The 17,256-nt window shown below is 41.4% G+C and overlaps 1 protein-coding gene across 1 annotated transcript in view; it reads left to right on the top strand.

Moving 5' to 3' along the window:
- COL19A1 (collagen type XIX alpha 1 chain) overlaps window positions 1–17,256 on the top strand; it is a 312,743-nt gene that overhangs the window by 115,490 nt on the left and 179,997 nt on the right. The window contains 1 exon segment of the mRNA XM_054021580.1: window positions 8,987–9,040. Within this exon segment, the coding sequence (XP_053877555.1) occupies window positions 8,987–9,040 (54 nt within the window).

The raw sequence follows: 17,256 nt of genomic DNA, 5'->3' as shown, positions 1-17,256 counted from the left end.
CTGTAGAAGTACTATAGAACTATAGGCAGCAAGTTTCAGCCTTTGCAGAAAAGGCACTGCAGTCCATTGAGTAGTGCAAATATTAGATACTGCTTTAACCATCTGCAAAACATTTTTAGTGACTAAATAACAATAGCAATAGCCTGCCAAAGCCATGGAAAGTATTGGTGCCTAAAAAAATACAGCCCAACACATTCTGTGAAACCAATGTTCTTTGTTTTTGTCAACCGCTGACAGAAATAAATTGGTTTTTAGTTTTCCTTAGGAGATCAGCCTTGGGGGAAAAAAACGCCCCCAAGTCTGTTCCTTTTACAGCAAAATCCTAACTCAACAATAACACAAAGGTGTTATAAACAGAAATCAAACTTCAAATTAAAAAATGTGGGCCACATCTTGACTCTGCTACATGGAAGTAAGGGGAATGTTAGCCCATTGCTGCCTTTGCTTTCTCCACAATTGTCACGCTACCATCCCGCTCTGGGACATAAGGGGAGGCACTTTCTCTCCCAGTTACACTTCCTAGTATTCCAATCACTATGTATGCCAGTACTGTAAGGTGTCTTTGAGATCACCACAGAGTCAGGCTCAGCAGTTGTATATAGCTGTTTCTGAGTGGCAGTTTCTTTGTCGTAGGATTTCATTTTTCCTCTGGAGCTTCAGCGCTTGACTGGATTGTGAACATATTTAGGGCTCTGAGAAGAAACCTGAATCAGGATCTGGCCCTGTTTATTAATGTAAATATGAAGCGCCTTACCACCTTTTGCATATAGTACATAGTCTAGAAAAGAGGAGAAACCACAGTTATACCTTCTTTTTTCCCTGTTTACCTTAAACTATAAATATGATATTAATATCCAGACTAATCAGAATGTATTGTACTTTTCATCCAGTCTCACTTCTCGCAACAAGAGACAAACAGCTAGTTCTCTTTTTCTCATGGTCAGCAGAAATGTTGGAGTTCTACATTCCTGGAACACTTTATGGAGCCACATCTTGTTACCATCAGTTATTAAATCACTATAATAATGTCTTTCTTTGTTAGCATTCTTTTGATGGCTAATGACTTACTGGAAGTAGCTGTTATCTCAACTTCCAAAAATGCCCAAGAAAACCCAATGACTTACATAATTGTATTTAGTTGTTTTGTTTTTGAAATTAGTATTGTGCTTGTTAAAAGTGTTGATTGACAACCCAGGAAACTAACATCCTTCCTTTGTCAATGGAACAGATGTGTCATGTATAGCAGTAGTATAGGCTTCCCCACACTGCCCCTCTCTTGTGCTTCAACCCTGTTCTTGAGAGGATAGTTAATTCTTCAATTTAATTCTGCTTAGACCTCCAACAAAAGTGTTCTGGCAAATAGTGTCACTTGTAATGGTAATTTCTGTTTATGGGGTATTTGTCCAATAGGGTCTAGACTGAGATCACCTGACAGTTCATTTAATGGATGGTAACAAGTTTCGGTTACTAACAAGTAGGGCTGAATTTGGTAGAGGTACAAGAGTCTATATTCCGTTACCTTTTTCTGAACTAACAATTCCTTCTTAAGAAGAAGTAAATTTCGAGCAGGAGTGCACAACTTATATTTACAGTAACTCCAGAAAACAATTCTGAAAAGTTCCTTTTATCTCATCAGCTGATGTTGCAGTAATTTACCTGGAAGGTAATGTCTGTTGGTTGCCTTGAAAAATATGTATTATATTATATCTACCCATTAAAGAGTAGATTTTTTTTTTCTTTGTTCAAACAAATTCTCTCAGAATGAGGCATGCCCAATATAAAATTTGAAACAATTGCAATTGAACATGAAATGCATTTATTTGGAATATTTATTTGAAGTACAACTAATGCACATCAGCACAGTCATTTGCTATTTAACATGTGATTTATTCACATTCACAAAAGAAAGTTAAAATACTATTACAGATTTTGGTACCATAGCCTTGGGGCCAAATTCAGCCATCAGGTAAACATTCGCAATTTCCTTTAAAGCCAATGGAAAGTGAACCCACTTATCTGAGGGATAAGATCGGCAGCCCAGCCCCGTTGGTTCCCCTGCGGGACGGGGGGGCTGGGGCCTGCTGCCCCCACTCCGGGGCCGCCGCGGGATAGCACCAGCTGGGCAGCAGCCCAGACGCGACTGGCCAGGGGCTGGGCACAGCGTGTGCGCTGCTGGGTTCCCGCAGCAGGCCCCGGCTCGGGGAGGTTCGGGGGCGCCAGAGCTGCAAGCGCCATGGCCGCTTCCTCCCCCGCGGCAGTGGGAGCTGCAGCAGCGGCTGCTCCCGAGTCCCGCTGCCCAGGGGGGAGAACAACAGCCGCCGCCCGGCCCCGCACGCCGCCCCCCTCCTCTCCCAACCACCCAACTGAGTCCTGCCTGCTCGGGGCCAGGCCGGACTCTTACTCACCCCGGCCCCGCGCTCCCTCTGAGTCTCCCGGGCCTCCCTCCAGCGCTTGCGGAGGAAGGGGTTTTTTTTTTTGGCCACGGCCCCCCTCCCCCTCCCGCGTCACCCTCCTCTCCTCCCCCCGCGTCCCGATATTTGACTTGGGTGATCTGGTCACCCTACTTGTAATGTAATACCACATAAAAGTTTTTGAAAGTTCAGAGTATTTTAGAATGCATACTACTAACTCAACAGAGTTCAAGCTATTATAGTCTGTATAAATATGTATCAATGGACATTTTTAAAATGGATATTACCATGAAAAACATTTAGGGCTGTCAAGTGATTAAAAAAATTAATTGCTGATAACTTATTTGTCAAATTTTAACCTTGGAATTGTTATTGCTTAGTAATAAACCCATATAAATCTTTTTCTTATGGAAAGGTTAAAAAAAAAGTGAGTGACTCTTCTCTATGTCAACATAAATAGAAGTATTGTTTAGAAAAGCGAATGCAACAAAATATTTACTATAGAGATTTGCAAAGAAAAAGTTAAAATGGGGCTATTTAAAATGTATGTTTTACTGACAAGAAAGCAAATTGTTAGGCTGTGGCTAGCCCAGTGTAGTTTGACAGGGAGCAGAGGGTATTCTTAGTCTTGGTCATTGTCTCCTTGTACTCAAGTATGGAGAGCATCTATAGCCAACAGCAATGTTAAACTGCTCCAAGGGATGAGGTCGTGTCACTACCCTCCTTTCATCCTGGCCAGTGGCATAGGGGGAAGCATATCTTGCACCCTTTTAAAGGTGTATCAGTTGCTGCTGCTTTTCTGGGATACCACTGTCCCAGCAATGCCAGAGGCATTCTGGCTCAGTCAGTGAGAATGTCATTGGGATGGAGGGCCTTCACAACCCCACCCCTGCATGATTCTGACTATAAAAGCCAGAAGAGAGCCCTAAGGGCTGTTTTCAGCCCAATGTTTCAGTTTCATAAATTCATACCATCTGCAGGGAAAATTAGTGAATATTTGCTATAGCTGGATTCAATTTATTAGGAGTTATGAAGAAAGAGTCACGAGGAAGATAAATTAATCTTCAGATACAGCACACCACCACAAATACATCTGTAATAAAGCATATAAGATTATTATATGCAAAACTAGCTTTAACTAGCTTTTAAAGATGTAAAATAATTCACTCTAAAATCAGGAATTTCCAAAAGTCAATGTTTATGCCTCAGCACTAAGTAATGTTGCATAGCCTGCATATTTTAAAGAATAGATTGGATAATATAAAGAGAAATATGTTAAGATTTTTATTTAACAAGGAAATCAGAAATAGAAAATAAGTAATGTTGACAAGGTAACGCTGCAGAACAAACCTTAATTTTTGGCGTTTCCTGACATGTTTTTTGATCTCTTAATTTTGTATTAATTATAGATTTTGTGTGTAATTTAAAGGTGGGAAAAAAGAAAAATTGAAGGGAGGAGGGAAAGGCAGGAAAACATGCTTCTAAATTGAAACATCACCATAACTGGTTCATCTTAAACTCAGGCAGCGTTACCTGAGGCATCCATAACAAACACCTCCTTAACTGACGGAGTCTTTGGTGAACATATTGTTGACATAAACTTCTTTTAACTGAATCATCCTTAACAAATACATCTTTACTTTAAGGAATCCTTATCACTGTCCTTAACTGAATCATCTTTAACGAACAGTCCCTAAAATGTAGCAGAAAAATGAGATTTTTTTAACAAGCTTACATGAAAATACCAACTTTAAATGTTTAAATTATAAAAAATACTGTAAGCAATTTGTTTAGTTTTGGGTTATTTTCCCTTCTGCGGGACAGACTGTAAAAACAAGCCAAGGTTGATATTTTCAGCTTCAGTTGCTTTATGTAAGCAGAAAATTCTCACTGGGAACATCTGAGGAAATGTAGATCTCTTCATGCTAACACACCCAAAAACCAGCAAGCTAAATTTTGCTCAAACTCTCTCTCTCTTTCTCTCTTTTTTTTTTTTTTTTTAAACATCTATTTTGGGTTGGAACCAAGGTTGGAAAAGACCATAAAAAGGATCTGTGAGAGTAATGCCTAATTGATTAAGTGGAGTTTAGAATAAAAGTTAAAACTGAGGCTTAACTATAGCAGTTGCTATGGGAGACTTCAATAATATTTTAAATGCAATGGAAAATTGGAGTTGGTAGTTGATACTCTCTTTTTGACAACTTCTTGTGGAGGCAGAGAGCAAACTCCTGGCCCTATGGGAGTGTTCCCACTGACTTCAGTAGGGCCAGGATTTCACACACGTATCTTCAGCTATACTGAAGCAACTCCACTGCTTAGTTGTGTGAGTGTAATTGAAAGCAGAATTCAATCCAGGAAATACAATCTCTGCACATAATTCAATATTGTAATGTTGGATTAGTTTTAATTAACAAATAAGGCACACAGTACTTCCAGCATTGTAATGCTATTTTGCAAGTATTCACAAATTAACTTTAATTGTCCCATCTGAAGATGTTTTGAGCAGGCAGGAACATTGGACTTAAAATAGCTTTTAACACTTTTTTTGTGTGCAAACCTAAAATGTATCCAGCAATGTGGACTATTTAAAACTCTTACCACACTTTACTGAATGTTAAATTCTGCAGATTGGCTACATTTTAAGATAAGTCATGAAGTATATAATGTATATTATAATGTCAGGAATGAGCAAGATAACTTGGCTTAATTTACATAGGAGTAAGTGATGAGAATCAGAACTCTGTTTTATAGGAATTCTTGCTTTGCAGAAGGAAGAGAGAAACAATCCACAGAATAATGTTTGTCATATGTTTGAGAATGAAAGTAATTTAATCTACTGAAAATTCAATATAAATTCACATGAAAATCATACAGTGTGGCAGACTGACTTAGGTTCTTTGGATGCAGAAGGGATCCTGGCCTGTCTGCTAAATGATCTTTGCTTTTGTCTAAACAACCAATGAGCATTTTGAAGTCTGACATCTTTTGAATCATGGAAACTGGAATATTTGTATCTCTCACCTGCACCCAGCAGACACAATCACCACACTACCACCTCTTTGCAGCCTGCGCCACTCATCAGCATTTAAAATGATTGCCTGCCTGCAGTAGGGAGGAGAAGTGTTTTCTAAGGCATAGCACAGGGATCGGCAACCTTTTGCACGCAGCTTGCCAAGGTAAGCACCCTGGCGGCCGGGCCGGTTTGTTTACCTGCCGCGTCCGCAGGTTCAGCTGATCAAGTCTCCACTGGCTGCGGTTCACCATCTCAGGCCAATGGGAGAGGCGGGAAGCGGCGTGGGCAGAGGGATGTGCTAGTCGCTGCTTCCCGCCGCCCCCATTGGCCTGGAGCGGCGAACCGCAGCCAGTGGGAGCTGCAATTGGCCGAACCTGCGGATGCGGCAGGTAAACAAACCGGCTCGGCCTACCCCCCAAGGGGGCTTACCCTGGCAGGCCGTGTGCAAAAGGTTGTTGATCCCTGGCATAGCAGATCATCTTGGCTTGTGACCCAGCTTTTTCATCCAGGTTATATGGGTGGTCTTAATTTGGATTAGACAATCTGAGGATGTATGTTATTTCTGCCAATGCAGAATGAAATCTGGAAAGGTATACTGTACTCAGGCTTGTATAGACTTCATTGGGTTCACAGAGTAACATCACCGTTGAAGCAGCACTGCACATGTTCATCCCATTTTCCATGTATATAAAATACGTAAACAAATAAAGATAAACCATAAAAGGAAAAATATTTCCTGATATTCAAGTGATATTTTTAAATCTCCTAGAAATATATTAGAAAATGAAACCTTAAAATAATTCAACTACAGTAATGAGATGTTGTTGTAAATATATTATTGTACTTTTGGAAATTCGGGCAAACTGTAACAATAATTTGACTATTGTGAGTTGAAAAAGGGGAAACCAGCATTAAATTTCCAAGGTGTCAGAATGATACAGAACAATAGAAATCTAAAAGAATTGTTCTTATTTTATTCAGTTTCTTCTGAAGTCTTACTTAAGATATTTAAAAACAATATTCATTTTGGGGCTTTGCTTACATTTTAAGCTGTCTGTCAAGGAATATTATGCTCTTGAACATAAGTCCAGAGACAAAACAGAGCTTAGCTGATAGCTAAAATGTACTACCAACATTTTAAACAAGGATTTTTAAAATTTCTAGAATGGCCTGCTGGCATTAGTTTCCCTCCCTTCCTCCATCCCGCCCCCCCCCCCCCCCCCCCCCCGCCAATAAATAAATAAACATGAATTCATGAAAGTCTGGTTTGAACTGCAGCTTTGACCAAATATAAAACTATAGTATACTCTAGACAGTATTTGGTCATGCCATGTAGGCAGGGGACTGGACTCGATGACTTCTCAAGGTCCCTTCCAGTCCTAGAATCTATGAATCTATAGGGATGCTTAAGGAAAAGCCTTCAATGGATATTTTAAGCTAATATATAATATTGTTTGTTATGAACTAGATGGACAAGAGTTAAAACAAAGAACTACCTAGAAGCTTCTAGTGTGGGGGGGTCCATTAAATATACAGCCCTGTTGATGCTAATTTACTGGTAGGCTTCAGTTGTTTAAGAAAGCTCATATCAACTCATTTTGCAAAAATTATCTTCTATTATTAGATGAAATGCCTTCTGTTATTGCCACTGGAGGAATAGCTTTGAATGAGGGCTGTGTCACAAATGGAATTAGTTGAACTCAGTTCTATAGCATTTAGCTAACAGAATTATGAAGATTATACTGACATAATGAATAGGCTTTGGTCAGACCAGTGTAGTCCCCTTGAGATGACTGAGATTCAGTGCACTGCTGTTCTTTCTTTGGTTGACATGAAGGATTTGATCTTCAGTACAGCCTGTCCCCATGGTTTTGTGGGAATTATTCTTATTACTTGCAAAGCTCAGTCTAGCTGCATTTACTGAGCAGTTTAGCTTTGTTGGTTCTGGAAACGGATCTCTGATTAATTAGGCTGCTTAAGCAGAAATCTCTGTCACTCCTGATGGAACCTGTATTAAGGAGAATGGAGTGGTAGACGAGTTTGTAAAGAACTGAATCTCTTTCGTCTAACTTTAAAATAATATTTTATTGTGTAATTAAGAGTTCATATGGGAATATGTGAACTAGCCTATATCCTTCTAGTCTACAGAATCCTTCATGCTCCATTTTCCTTTCCATTCTCAAAATAAAGGTATTTCTGTAAGTGTTGTACTTAAAATAAATATTTTAAAGATGTGAACTGTTTTTTTAGGTGAAATCGAAGAGCCATACAGCATTACGGATTAAAGGCAAAGAAACCCTAAAAGCATCTAGTAATTTGTAGGACATTTCTCTCATACAGCGATATAAAACATGAACTCAGAATAGTCATTCCTAAGAACCATTTTCTTTCCCAATATGTTAAATTATAGGAAAATTTTATGTTGTTACATGCAGGTTAATTGTGTTACTGCAAAGAGTTACATTACCAACATTGTGGACATTACTCTCAATGGGAAGTATTCTAGGGAAAGTGGGAGCATTCCTGTTCTTATTATTCCTGTTTAATATCTATATTATGGTAACATCCAGATGCCTCTATCAGGATAGTGCCCCTATTGTGCCAAACATTATACAACTACGTGTGAAAACACCACCCCTGTCCTGAAGAACATATACTTTAAGAAAGAGTAAAACATGCCTTTTTTACATAACCAGTATTTGTTAGACTTATAGAAATAAGTGGAAGTCTAATAAACTGTTCACATTTATTTTAAATTGATTAGCTATCCTATGGTTATCCATGGAAAATAAAATGTTATGCTAAAAAGAATATAATCCCAATCTTTGGTCTTAAATTAAACTCCAGATTATGTTCCAGTAACAGATTCAAATCAACATGTGGAGTTCATTTCCTATTGGAACTTACAATATAAATATTTAAGATCACATGTGGTGCTAGTGATAATTGTCGTGGCAGGCCATTCTGACAGGGATATGAGGAGTGATTGTAAATACTTATTCTCCATCTAAATGTAACTTTCTACTTTTTAAATTGTTTCTTGGCACACAGTTAACAAATATTAAATTGAAATAATAAACCAGAATTTTCACATGTAGTGGAGGGGGAAGTAAATTATTTCAGTCATATAGGAACTTTCTTATACATTTCTTAGTCAAACTCAGTATCAGAATACACTATTTCAGCTGGCAGAGAGAGAGAGACAGTCCCCAGACCTCTAACAGATGACTCTGTAATGGAGTAATTTTGTCTGTTTCTATTAAACATCCATCCATCCACATTTTTTGAGTGCAACATTGCAAACATGAATACTTACATGGTGTTCAATGCCTCTTGCGAAGTACTGAGCCCAGATACTTGGCACCTTGTGTGGTGGTCAGGCTCTTAATTTGGATGAAACGCCTCTTGAAGTGTCAGGACTAGTTTTCCTATGCTGTCAGCAATAGATATATTGTACTGTATATAGAGCACAGTAATGAATATGATGATGTTTTCCCCATAATACAGTTTTCCGGCTGAAAATGATTTTTGTTGATAAAACTAAAATGTATACTCCTCCTAGGGTGAGAAGGGAGATCAAGGCGAACCGGGACCTGAAGGCATGCATGGAAGAGATGTAAGTTGACTGATAACAGCAGTCTATCATTTATAACCGTTTAATGTTTACATATAAATAGCTTACATTATAAATTATATCCTCCAATAGAAAGCAGAAGACAGAATTTAGAGTTTAGAGAAATTAGTTCAGAGAATACACATGCTGCGTTGAAAAGTAACAATGGATTTCCTCTATATCTCTTTGACTGTCTTCCGTTCTAAAACTTTCTTGATTAACTGATAAAAAAGGAGAGAGAGAGAGATTATTGTCTGAAATGCCCAAAAGAGTCATCATTCCTGTTAGGTTTTAATCTGACTGATTTGAATGAGGTTAAACATAAAATGAAACAGTATAATGTAATGTAACAGTAGAAAATGTTACTTACACAGAAACAATGAGTGTCTGGTAAAGCAGTAAAAATAACTACTATACTTTAGGAAAAGAGAGAGAAGGGGTTTTGAAAGTCTGTAAAGCTTGGGAGCTAAACTGGGGAAGAAAATTTCAGGAGCAGGACTAGGAAACATTTGTGTGAGGTTTGAGATCAGATAATGGGGGAGTCAGAGGTCAGGAAGCACCTAAGAATTACTGCTCAGGTGCCATGAAGGAAAATGGAACAAGTTTGTAGGTTGGAAATGAGCCCTGGGGATGTGTGTGTGTTTACTGTTCATTTGTTTTGGATTTTTTGTCGGGGAGAGGGATCTTTTGTAGCCAAGGAGAAGCTGATGCTGAATCCCTGATGTCTGAGAAGGAAAAAGGGTTTGCTGGCTAGGGTCAAAGGTGACTATAGGGCAAAGGAGTTTTGTATTTGGAATAGTGTGCAGCAGTTAATCCAGATTTCTGTTGCACCAGAAGTTTCCCCCAGCACTTAACATTTCATAGAGACATGCCAAGGCACTTGATTATGTGGGCAGCCTCTTAGATGTCTCCCACATTGCTGCACAAAGCAAGATGGTTTTAGGACCTGTCCCCAACCCCATGCATCCTCTTCAGGAGTATCATCATGTCGCTTTTACAAGCCAAGTCTGTGTTTTGCTGGAAGTCTGGGATCTCCATGGGGAAAGCAGCAGGCCTGCTTTAAACCATCATTGCCAGTCTGCATGTTACCACAAAGACTTCAAACATGTTCAGGTAAAGGGAGAAAAATTCCTTCAGCATGGGATCTCTTGCAGAAAACCAGTATCTGTCATCTGAATCTTCCTCACTTCTTCCCTGCACCCCCTTCTCCCTTGGACTGTGATACCCCATGAGAAGCTGCTCAGGTGAAGGGCATAATACTGGCACCCTTTCCCCTTAGTGAGTCCTACTTCTGCCTGAAAAGAAAGGAAAAGGGGAGCAGGCAGAAAATCTTGATTTCTTTTTTCATCCCAGCTAAGTCCCAAAATGATGACTCAGGAGGTTTTAACAGCAAGACTACAACAAATTATTTATTTTGCCCTCTTAGGTCCCCTTTGTGACCTTCTAGGCTAGGGTCAACCTAGGTTAGGTCCTGATTCTGCAAGGTATAAATTCTGCAAATGTAGAGAGCTTGTAATGCGTGTTGATGCCACTCAGCACCTCACAGAAAGCTGTCAAGTACATTGGAGGAGCTGAACCTGAATGTATAGATTCTGTTGAAAACTAGAAACATTATCAGGATCAGATCTGGAAGGCAGGAGAATTAGTTAGTGAAACACTTGGCCAATGGTGTATGCTGTGTTTGCTAATAACTGTGAACAATGAGTATCATTAATTGCATTGAAGCCTGACCTGCAGTTTATAGCTTTTTAAACATGCTTCCCATTTATGACACTCTTTATTGCAATTGGCTTTTTTATATAGTGTATATTCTTTGCAGAAAAGTTTTTTTTCTTATATTAGGGAGCTATATTTTTACACCAGAATCCAGTTTTTCTGCAGCCCACAATTCTTGATGTCTGGGCTGCTCCTGTCTCTCTGGAACTCATGGAGGCAGAACACCCCCCTCCGTGCTTGCTTCCAGTTTCTCTGCCTCCATGGCAGCATGTGGATGCTGGTTTTTACAGCTCCCACCTTCACATCTGCCAAAGGGGGGCTTTTTTTGAATTAGGAGCAGTGGTGAGCAGTGATCTCTCTCCTGCCTTAGGTCAATTTTTTAGCCAGCTGTTACACCCATCAAAGCCTCCTTGCTGGCTCCTCCTTCCCAGGTATGGTAGAGCAGCCTAAAAAGCACCAAATGAAAGCCAAATGGTGCTCCATCATGAGACTGCCTTCCTAGGCTTGAGTGAGTTATGCCCTGCCTGCACCCAGCCTTCCATCTCTAACTCTGTTTGGTGCTGGGGCTATGGGTCAGATAGGACAGTGGATTCCCTTACTCACCAGAGCAACGTGACTCTGACATGGGAAAAATGGACCAGGAGTCTAGGGGCAGAGCAGGGAAAGGATCAAAGAATAGGAGCATCCCTGTCAGCTAACTCAGGGTTAAGTCCTAAGGAGCCGCTGAAGAAGAGAGAGGGCAGACATTGTGGGATCACGAACTCTCCATCCCTCCCTGCCCCCCAGGGAGAGTGCCCTGGAAAAAGAAGCAGGGCTCATAAGCAGCCCCTCTTCTTCCCAATATGGTCAGGAGGGCTCTGGAAGCATTCCCTCACCCCGAGTTGAATGGGACCATGTAGGTGGACTCAGAAAGAGATCTTGTGAGAGGACTTCAGGCCCTCAGCAAGGCTAGCTGTGGAGGAGCACATACACTCTCTAAGCAAGCTAAAAAGATTTTAAAAAATCAAGGGAAGTGACAAAGGAGAAGAAAAAGTATAAAAGGTTTAGGAGATCTGAGTCCTCGGACTCCTCTTCTTCCTCCCCCTCCTCCACAGAGGACGTGCATTGTCGTGCTCTGACCCCGATCAGCACCAGGGAAAGACTCAGCAAATGTTTTTTCCTCTGAGCAATTTTAGGCCATGTGCAATGAGGTTGTATCCATATTCAGATTCAACCTGAACAAAATCCTGAGAGTAAGCTTCTGAGAGGATTTCTCCTCTCAAAATCTTCCCCTGAAGCTACAGTTCCCCAACACTCCTCCTTCAAGAAAGTAATTAGGGGTGAATGGGATAAACTAGACAAGAGCAAGCACATTAACAGAAATGATCTTGGGTTTTATAGTATCCAGGAACCAAAACTCCTGGTTACTGAGATGCTGAATGTTCATGTTGCTGTAGCATCCCTGGTTATTGAAAAATGAAGGCCACTCTCTAAAAAAGACTCTGAGGCCTCTTTATCCTCCCCCATCTCTAAAAGCCACTTGGTTTGCGAGGGCATCTCTCTCCTGGCTGGAAGGTCTCAGACCCCTCGAGGATAGAGATCACCCTGAGTTTGGCTCTTTTTTAAAGAAAGATTTCCCTGCAACAGCATTCATTGCTGATGCCTCAGCGGACACAAGGAGATTCTCAGCTAAAGCCATGGACTCCAGCTCAGTGACCAGGAGCCACCTATGTCTTCATCCCTGGAAGGTGGAAGACCACTTAAAGCAGGTTATGTGCTCTGCCAAATTCATGGGAGCCCTGCTTTTTGGAGAGAAACTAGACAAGGTAGTGGCAGACATGGCAGCAAAATCTAAAGAGTGCCTTCCAATGTCACACCATGCCTTTAAGAGAGCACGGAGCAGCCTCCAAACAAAAGCATTCCTTTCAGCTTTCATCCTCACAGAAATGTCAATGAAGATACAGCACATTCTCCAGAGGAAAGCTGTGCAACCATAGCTCGGGAGGAAAGCCCCAAGAGAACCCTGCCACTCCCAAAGCCTCTTTATAACAAAGACCACCTAGGCCTCCACCCGGAGCTGAAGCTTGGGGGCAAGATTTCCCACTTTCTGGAGTAATGAGTTGCTCTGACCATGGACCAGTGGGTCAGGGAGATAGTATGTCTGGGATACTCACTCAAGTTACCAGTTCCACCCTAGGCATTTTTCATCCAGTCCCCCATCTCAAATGTCCAAGTAGAGCATGGTCTAATCCAGAATGAGATTTCTCACCTCCTGGATATGGGAGTAATAGAGAGCATTCCCTTAGAATACAGATTCTCAGGGTTCTGCTCCATCTCCTTTATCATTTAGAAGCATACGGGGGACTCCAAACCATTATAGATCTCAAAAGATTCAACAAGTGGATGAAGAAAACAAAGTTCCAGCTGGAGATCCTAACCTCTATGGTGTCATCGCTAGGGGATTTTCTGAGTGATCATATCCAGATGCCCATCACAGGATGACATCTTAATCAGAGCTCCATTCCCAGCAGTGGACCACAGAGCTACATACCTGACCTTGAATCTCTTGCAGGCACATGGTTTTATTATTAAAATCAAGAAAAGGTCCTTGATTCCTTCCACCCAAATAACTTACTTGGAAATAGACATAGACACTATAAAAGCAAGGATGTATCCATCTCTAGGATCCAGAAGATTCTTGACCTCCTCATGTAACTTTGGAACTGCAAATGCACTGAGCCTTCAACTGCTAGTTCCCCTAGTACGGTGCCTAGGGATCACTTCACAATCACACATCAGGCTCCTTCAAGGCTTTATCTTAAATGTATGGAACTACTCCCCAAAACACAAGATCAAGTGATAGTTCTGGAGTGGGTGATCAACTCCTTAAAATGGTGGTCAGCCCAGGACAATGTCCATAAGGGCATATCCATACACCTTCCAAATCTTCCTGATCCTCACATCCAATGCCAGTCTGGAGGTCTGGGGAGTGCACCTGGGGTCCCAAATGGTTCAAGGCACCTAGAACCTGGAAGAAAAGAGCCATAGCATAAACCTCCCAGAACTAAGAGCAATCAAGCTGATGCTACTAGGATTCCAGCCCAGCCTAGAGGGGAGTCATGTCCTGTTTCAAACAACATAACCACCGTTGTATATGTGAACAACTGGGGGAAACAAGAAGCCCATCATTTCATGTTGAAGCAGTGGAAATCATGTAGAGCATTTTCTCTTCTCCCTCAGGGAAGTTCACATAATGGGAGATCTGAACCAGAAGGCAGACTGTCTCAGCAGGCACATGGTAAACAACTCCAAGTCATGCCTTAATCAGGACGTTCTTGAGTTAATTGTTCAATTGGTCGGCCTGCCCTCAACTGACCTATTCGTGAACCACATGACTGTGAAGAGATCAGAGTACTTCACCAGGGAAGTGGACCCCAGATTCATGGAGACGGATGCCCTATCACACAGATGGCTTTAAGGGCCTTCTTTGTGCATTTCCACCCTTCACATTACCAGGAAAGGTGATCCGGAAAATAAAAGGAGAATAGGGAACAGTAATATTGGTAACCCTACACTGGCCAAGGAGACCTGGTTTTCTGACCTGATAGAGCTGAAACTGGAATTGCCACTACAGCTCCCAAAGGGACAAGACATCCTGACACAAGGTTCTCTGCTTAACTCGTATCTGAACCAGGTGCATCTAAAGCCTGACTATTGAAAGGAAAGTGTTAGTATCATTGGGTCTGTCCTCCAAAGTTATCAGAACACTTCTTTCTTCTAGAAGAGTATCAACTTTGAAAGTAGTATACTCCTTTATTTGGACCAGGTTTTGTGTCTGGTTCCAGGATCAAAAGCAAACCCTAGAAATCCAGGAATTCCAGCTATCTTGGATTTTTTCCAAGAGTCTTCAGCAAAGATCTCCAACCCAGCACTATTGCGCATCATGTGTCTGCCCTTATTAATGTGATATTCACAAGATCCACAGATACTCTGGCAGAGAACCCCCAGGTAGCCAAATTCCTTAGGACAGTCTAGTTAGCCAAGCTGGCGATTAGACTTCTTTTTTCCAAGTGGGACTCCACTTGTACTAAGAGCCATAACAAACCATCCCTTTGAACCACTGACATCAATGTCAGCATTTTATTTATCGATCAAAACTTGCTTTCTGATAGCTATCTCATCCACCAGACTAGTGTCAGAGGTGGTGGCTTTCTTTATGCAGGAACCTTACTGCATGATTCATGAGGACAAGGTGGTGCTCAGAATACACTCCACCCTTTATCTTGAAGGTGCACTCTTCTTCCCGTGCTTCCCAAGAGGTGGCTCTGTCTTCATTCTGTTCAAGGCCACAGCATCTCATTTGAGTAGAGGTGGCATGACTTAGATGTCAGAATATCTTGGAAAATTTACCTCAGACATAGAGTCCATGAGGTCAGCTGCTCTGATTGTATCCTTCCATCTGAAATGCCAAGGACTCAGAGCTTTGAACTCCTCTATTGCTAGGTGGATTAGACTATGCATTGTGAAAGAATACAGGGCATGGGAGATTCCAGTTTCAGAAGGGGTCAGGGCACACTCCACACTATCCATGGTGACCTTATGGGCAGAAAGAGCTAATGCATCCACAGTGGAAATTTGTAAGGTGGCCACTTGGTCAAGTGCTACCACCTTTATCAAGCACTACAAGGTGGACTTCCTTGCCTCTGTAGAGGCTTCTTTTGGCAGGAATGTGCTGCAGGCAGTGACCCAAAAATGATTTTGCCCTTTGAGCAAATATTATAGGTGGGGAGGGATACCATTTTTCCCTTTTCTGACCTTTTCTATAACCCTTTCTCCATCTGTTCACTGCTTGCTACTTCCCAGACATGAAGAATTGTGGGAGACACTGGGCTGCAGAATGGGAAACTTCTTACTGATAATTTCCTTTTTGCTAGCAGTGGCTCCCACAATTCTAACCACCATGGATGGCTCATGAGTTAAGGGTTAAAAGTTAAGTGGAATCATCACCATATGGCCATCTTACTTGGTCTAACATACATAGTTACTGTGTTATCTCTGGAATATTTGTTAATGATGTTATGCAAGTTTTATAGCTTGGAAATAACTCATCTGGAAGCAAGCAGGAGCTGAGGGGACTTGGCCAGATGGTGTGGCTCCAAAACTCAGATCCACCTCTGTGAGCCACAGAGGGAGGAGAGCAACCCAGACATCCAGAATTGTGGGAGATGTTGGTATCAGAAAGGAAATTAACAATAAGAAATGTTATGATTTTTGGCTAATAGTGCATATCATCTATTTCAAAATGTATACTGTACATTCAGTTGAACCTACATTTAGGGATTCAAAGATGTAATCTCTTGTAGCCTGCCTGTCTATAAAGGTGAACTGTATACTTTTGCCATGCATACATATATGCTTACAGCATGGAAAAACACATCTGTGTTTCTTTCCATAGCACTGGAGACATTTCTGTGTTGGTTCTTACATGATCTCTATTACTACACAGGATCTTGTTCCATAATCCTTTTAGGATGAGTAAGGTATATTGTATATCTGGTGAACTCTGAGACAGGTTTGCACTGGGGTAGTATGAATGCATACAGTATTAAATCTTTATATTTTGAATATTTCAATCAAGTGAGCTGCTTATATTGTGTCAAAATGTGGTAGATTATCAACACAGGAATTTCAGAAACTATCTCAGAAAAATATAGTTTTGAAGTCATATTACACAAGACAATAATACCCTAAGTTATTTGGAAACATCACATGGTTATTTTTAACAACACTTAAATAAGATGCTTTGGATTCAATTATCAGCATGCTTAGAGATGCCAGTCATTGGGCTTAAACTTAAAGGGCTATATACCCTAGTGTCTCCATTGCTGTCAATGTCTCGCGAATTCATTCCACAAAGAGAAACGCAACATCTAATAGTTCTGAAATAATCATGTTAATCTGCTTACACTAGTGTAATTTGTAGTGCTGATAAAGAGAGACTGAAAACACACACAGCCAATGGTATCAGCCACAGGCGCTGGCTTCCTCTCTTCCCCGGGGGTGCTCAACCCCTACCCCCACTGTGACAGATTTGTGTTACCAATCTGCCTGGGGCATCAGGTGATCAGGTTGAGGCCTCAGGATCTTTAGGGGAGGAGATGGAGGAGCACACCAAGTGACTAAATTTTAAAGCTTTATTAATAAAATAATAAAATAACAGCAGAGAGTGCTGCGGGTTCCCCACGTCACTCAGAGGAAGGAAGAAAGTGTTAGTGCCTGTAGCGGGGTAGACACCTGCTCCTGCCTGGGAGGGCTGGAAAGCAGCCCTGGAGAGGGCTGCAGCTCTAAAACCTGGGCTGATTGGGGAAGTGGCCGCAGCTGGGCCACACCTCAATCAGGCCACAGCTGGTCTGTATAAAAAGGCTGGGAGCCAGGAGCCCAGACAGTCTCTCTCTGTATTCAGAGAGAGAAGGACCTGGCTGCAGGGAGCTAGAGACAGGATACTTGAGTGGATCAGGGCTGGG

The sequence above is a fragment of the Malaclemys terrapin genome, chromosome 3 (assembly GCF_027887155.1).
Source record: "Malaclemys terrapin pileata isolate rMalTer1 chromosome 3, rMalTer1.hap1, whole genome shotgun sequence".
Taxonomy (NCBI): Eukaryota; Metazoa; Chordata; order Testudines; family Emydidae; genus Malaclemys; species Malaclemys terrapin.
The sequence above is the reverse complement of the archived record's forward strand: the minus strand, read 5'-3'. Positions and strand labels throughout refer to the sequence as shown.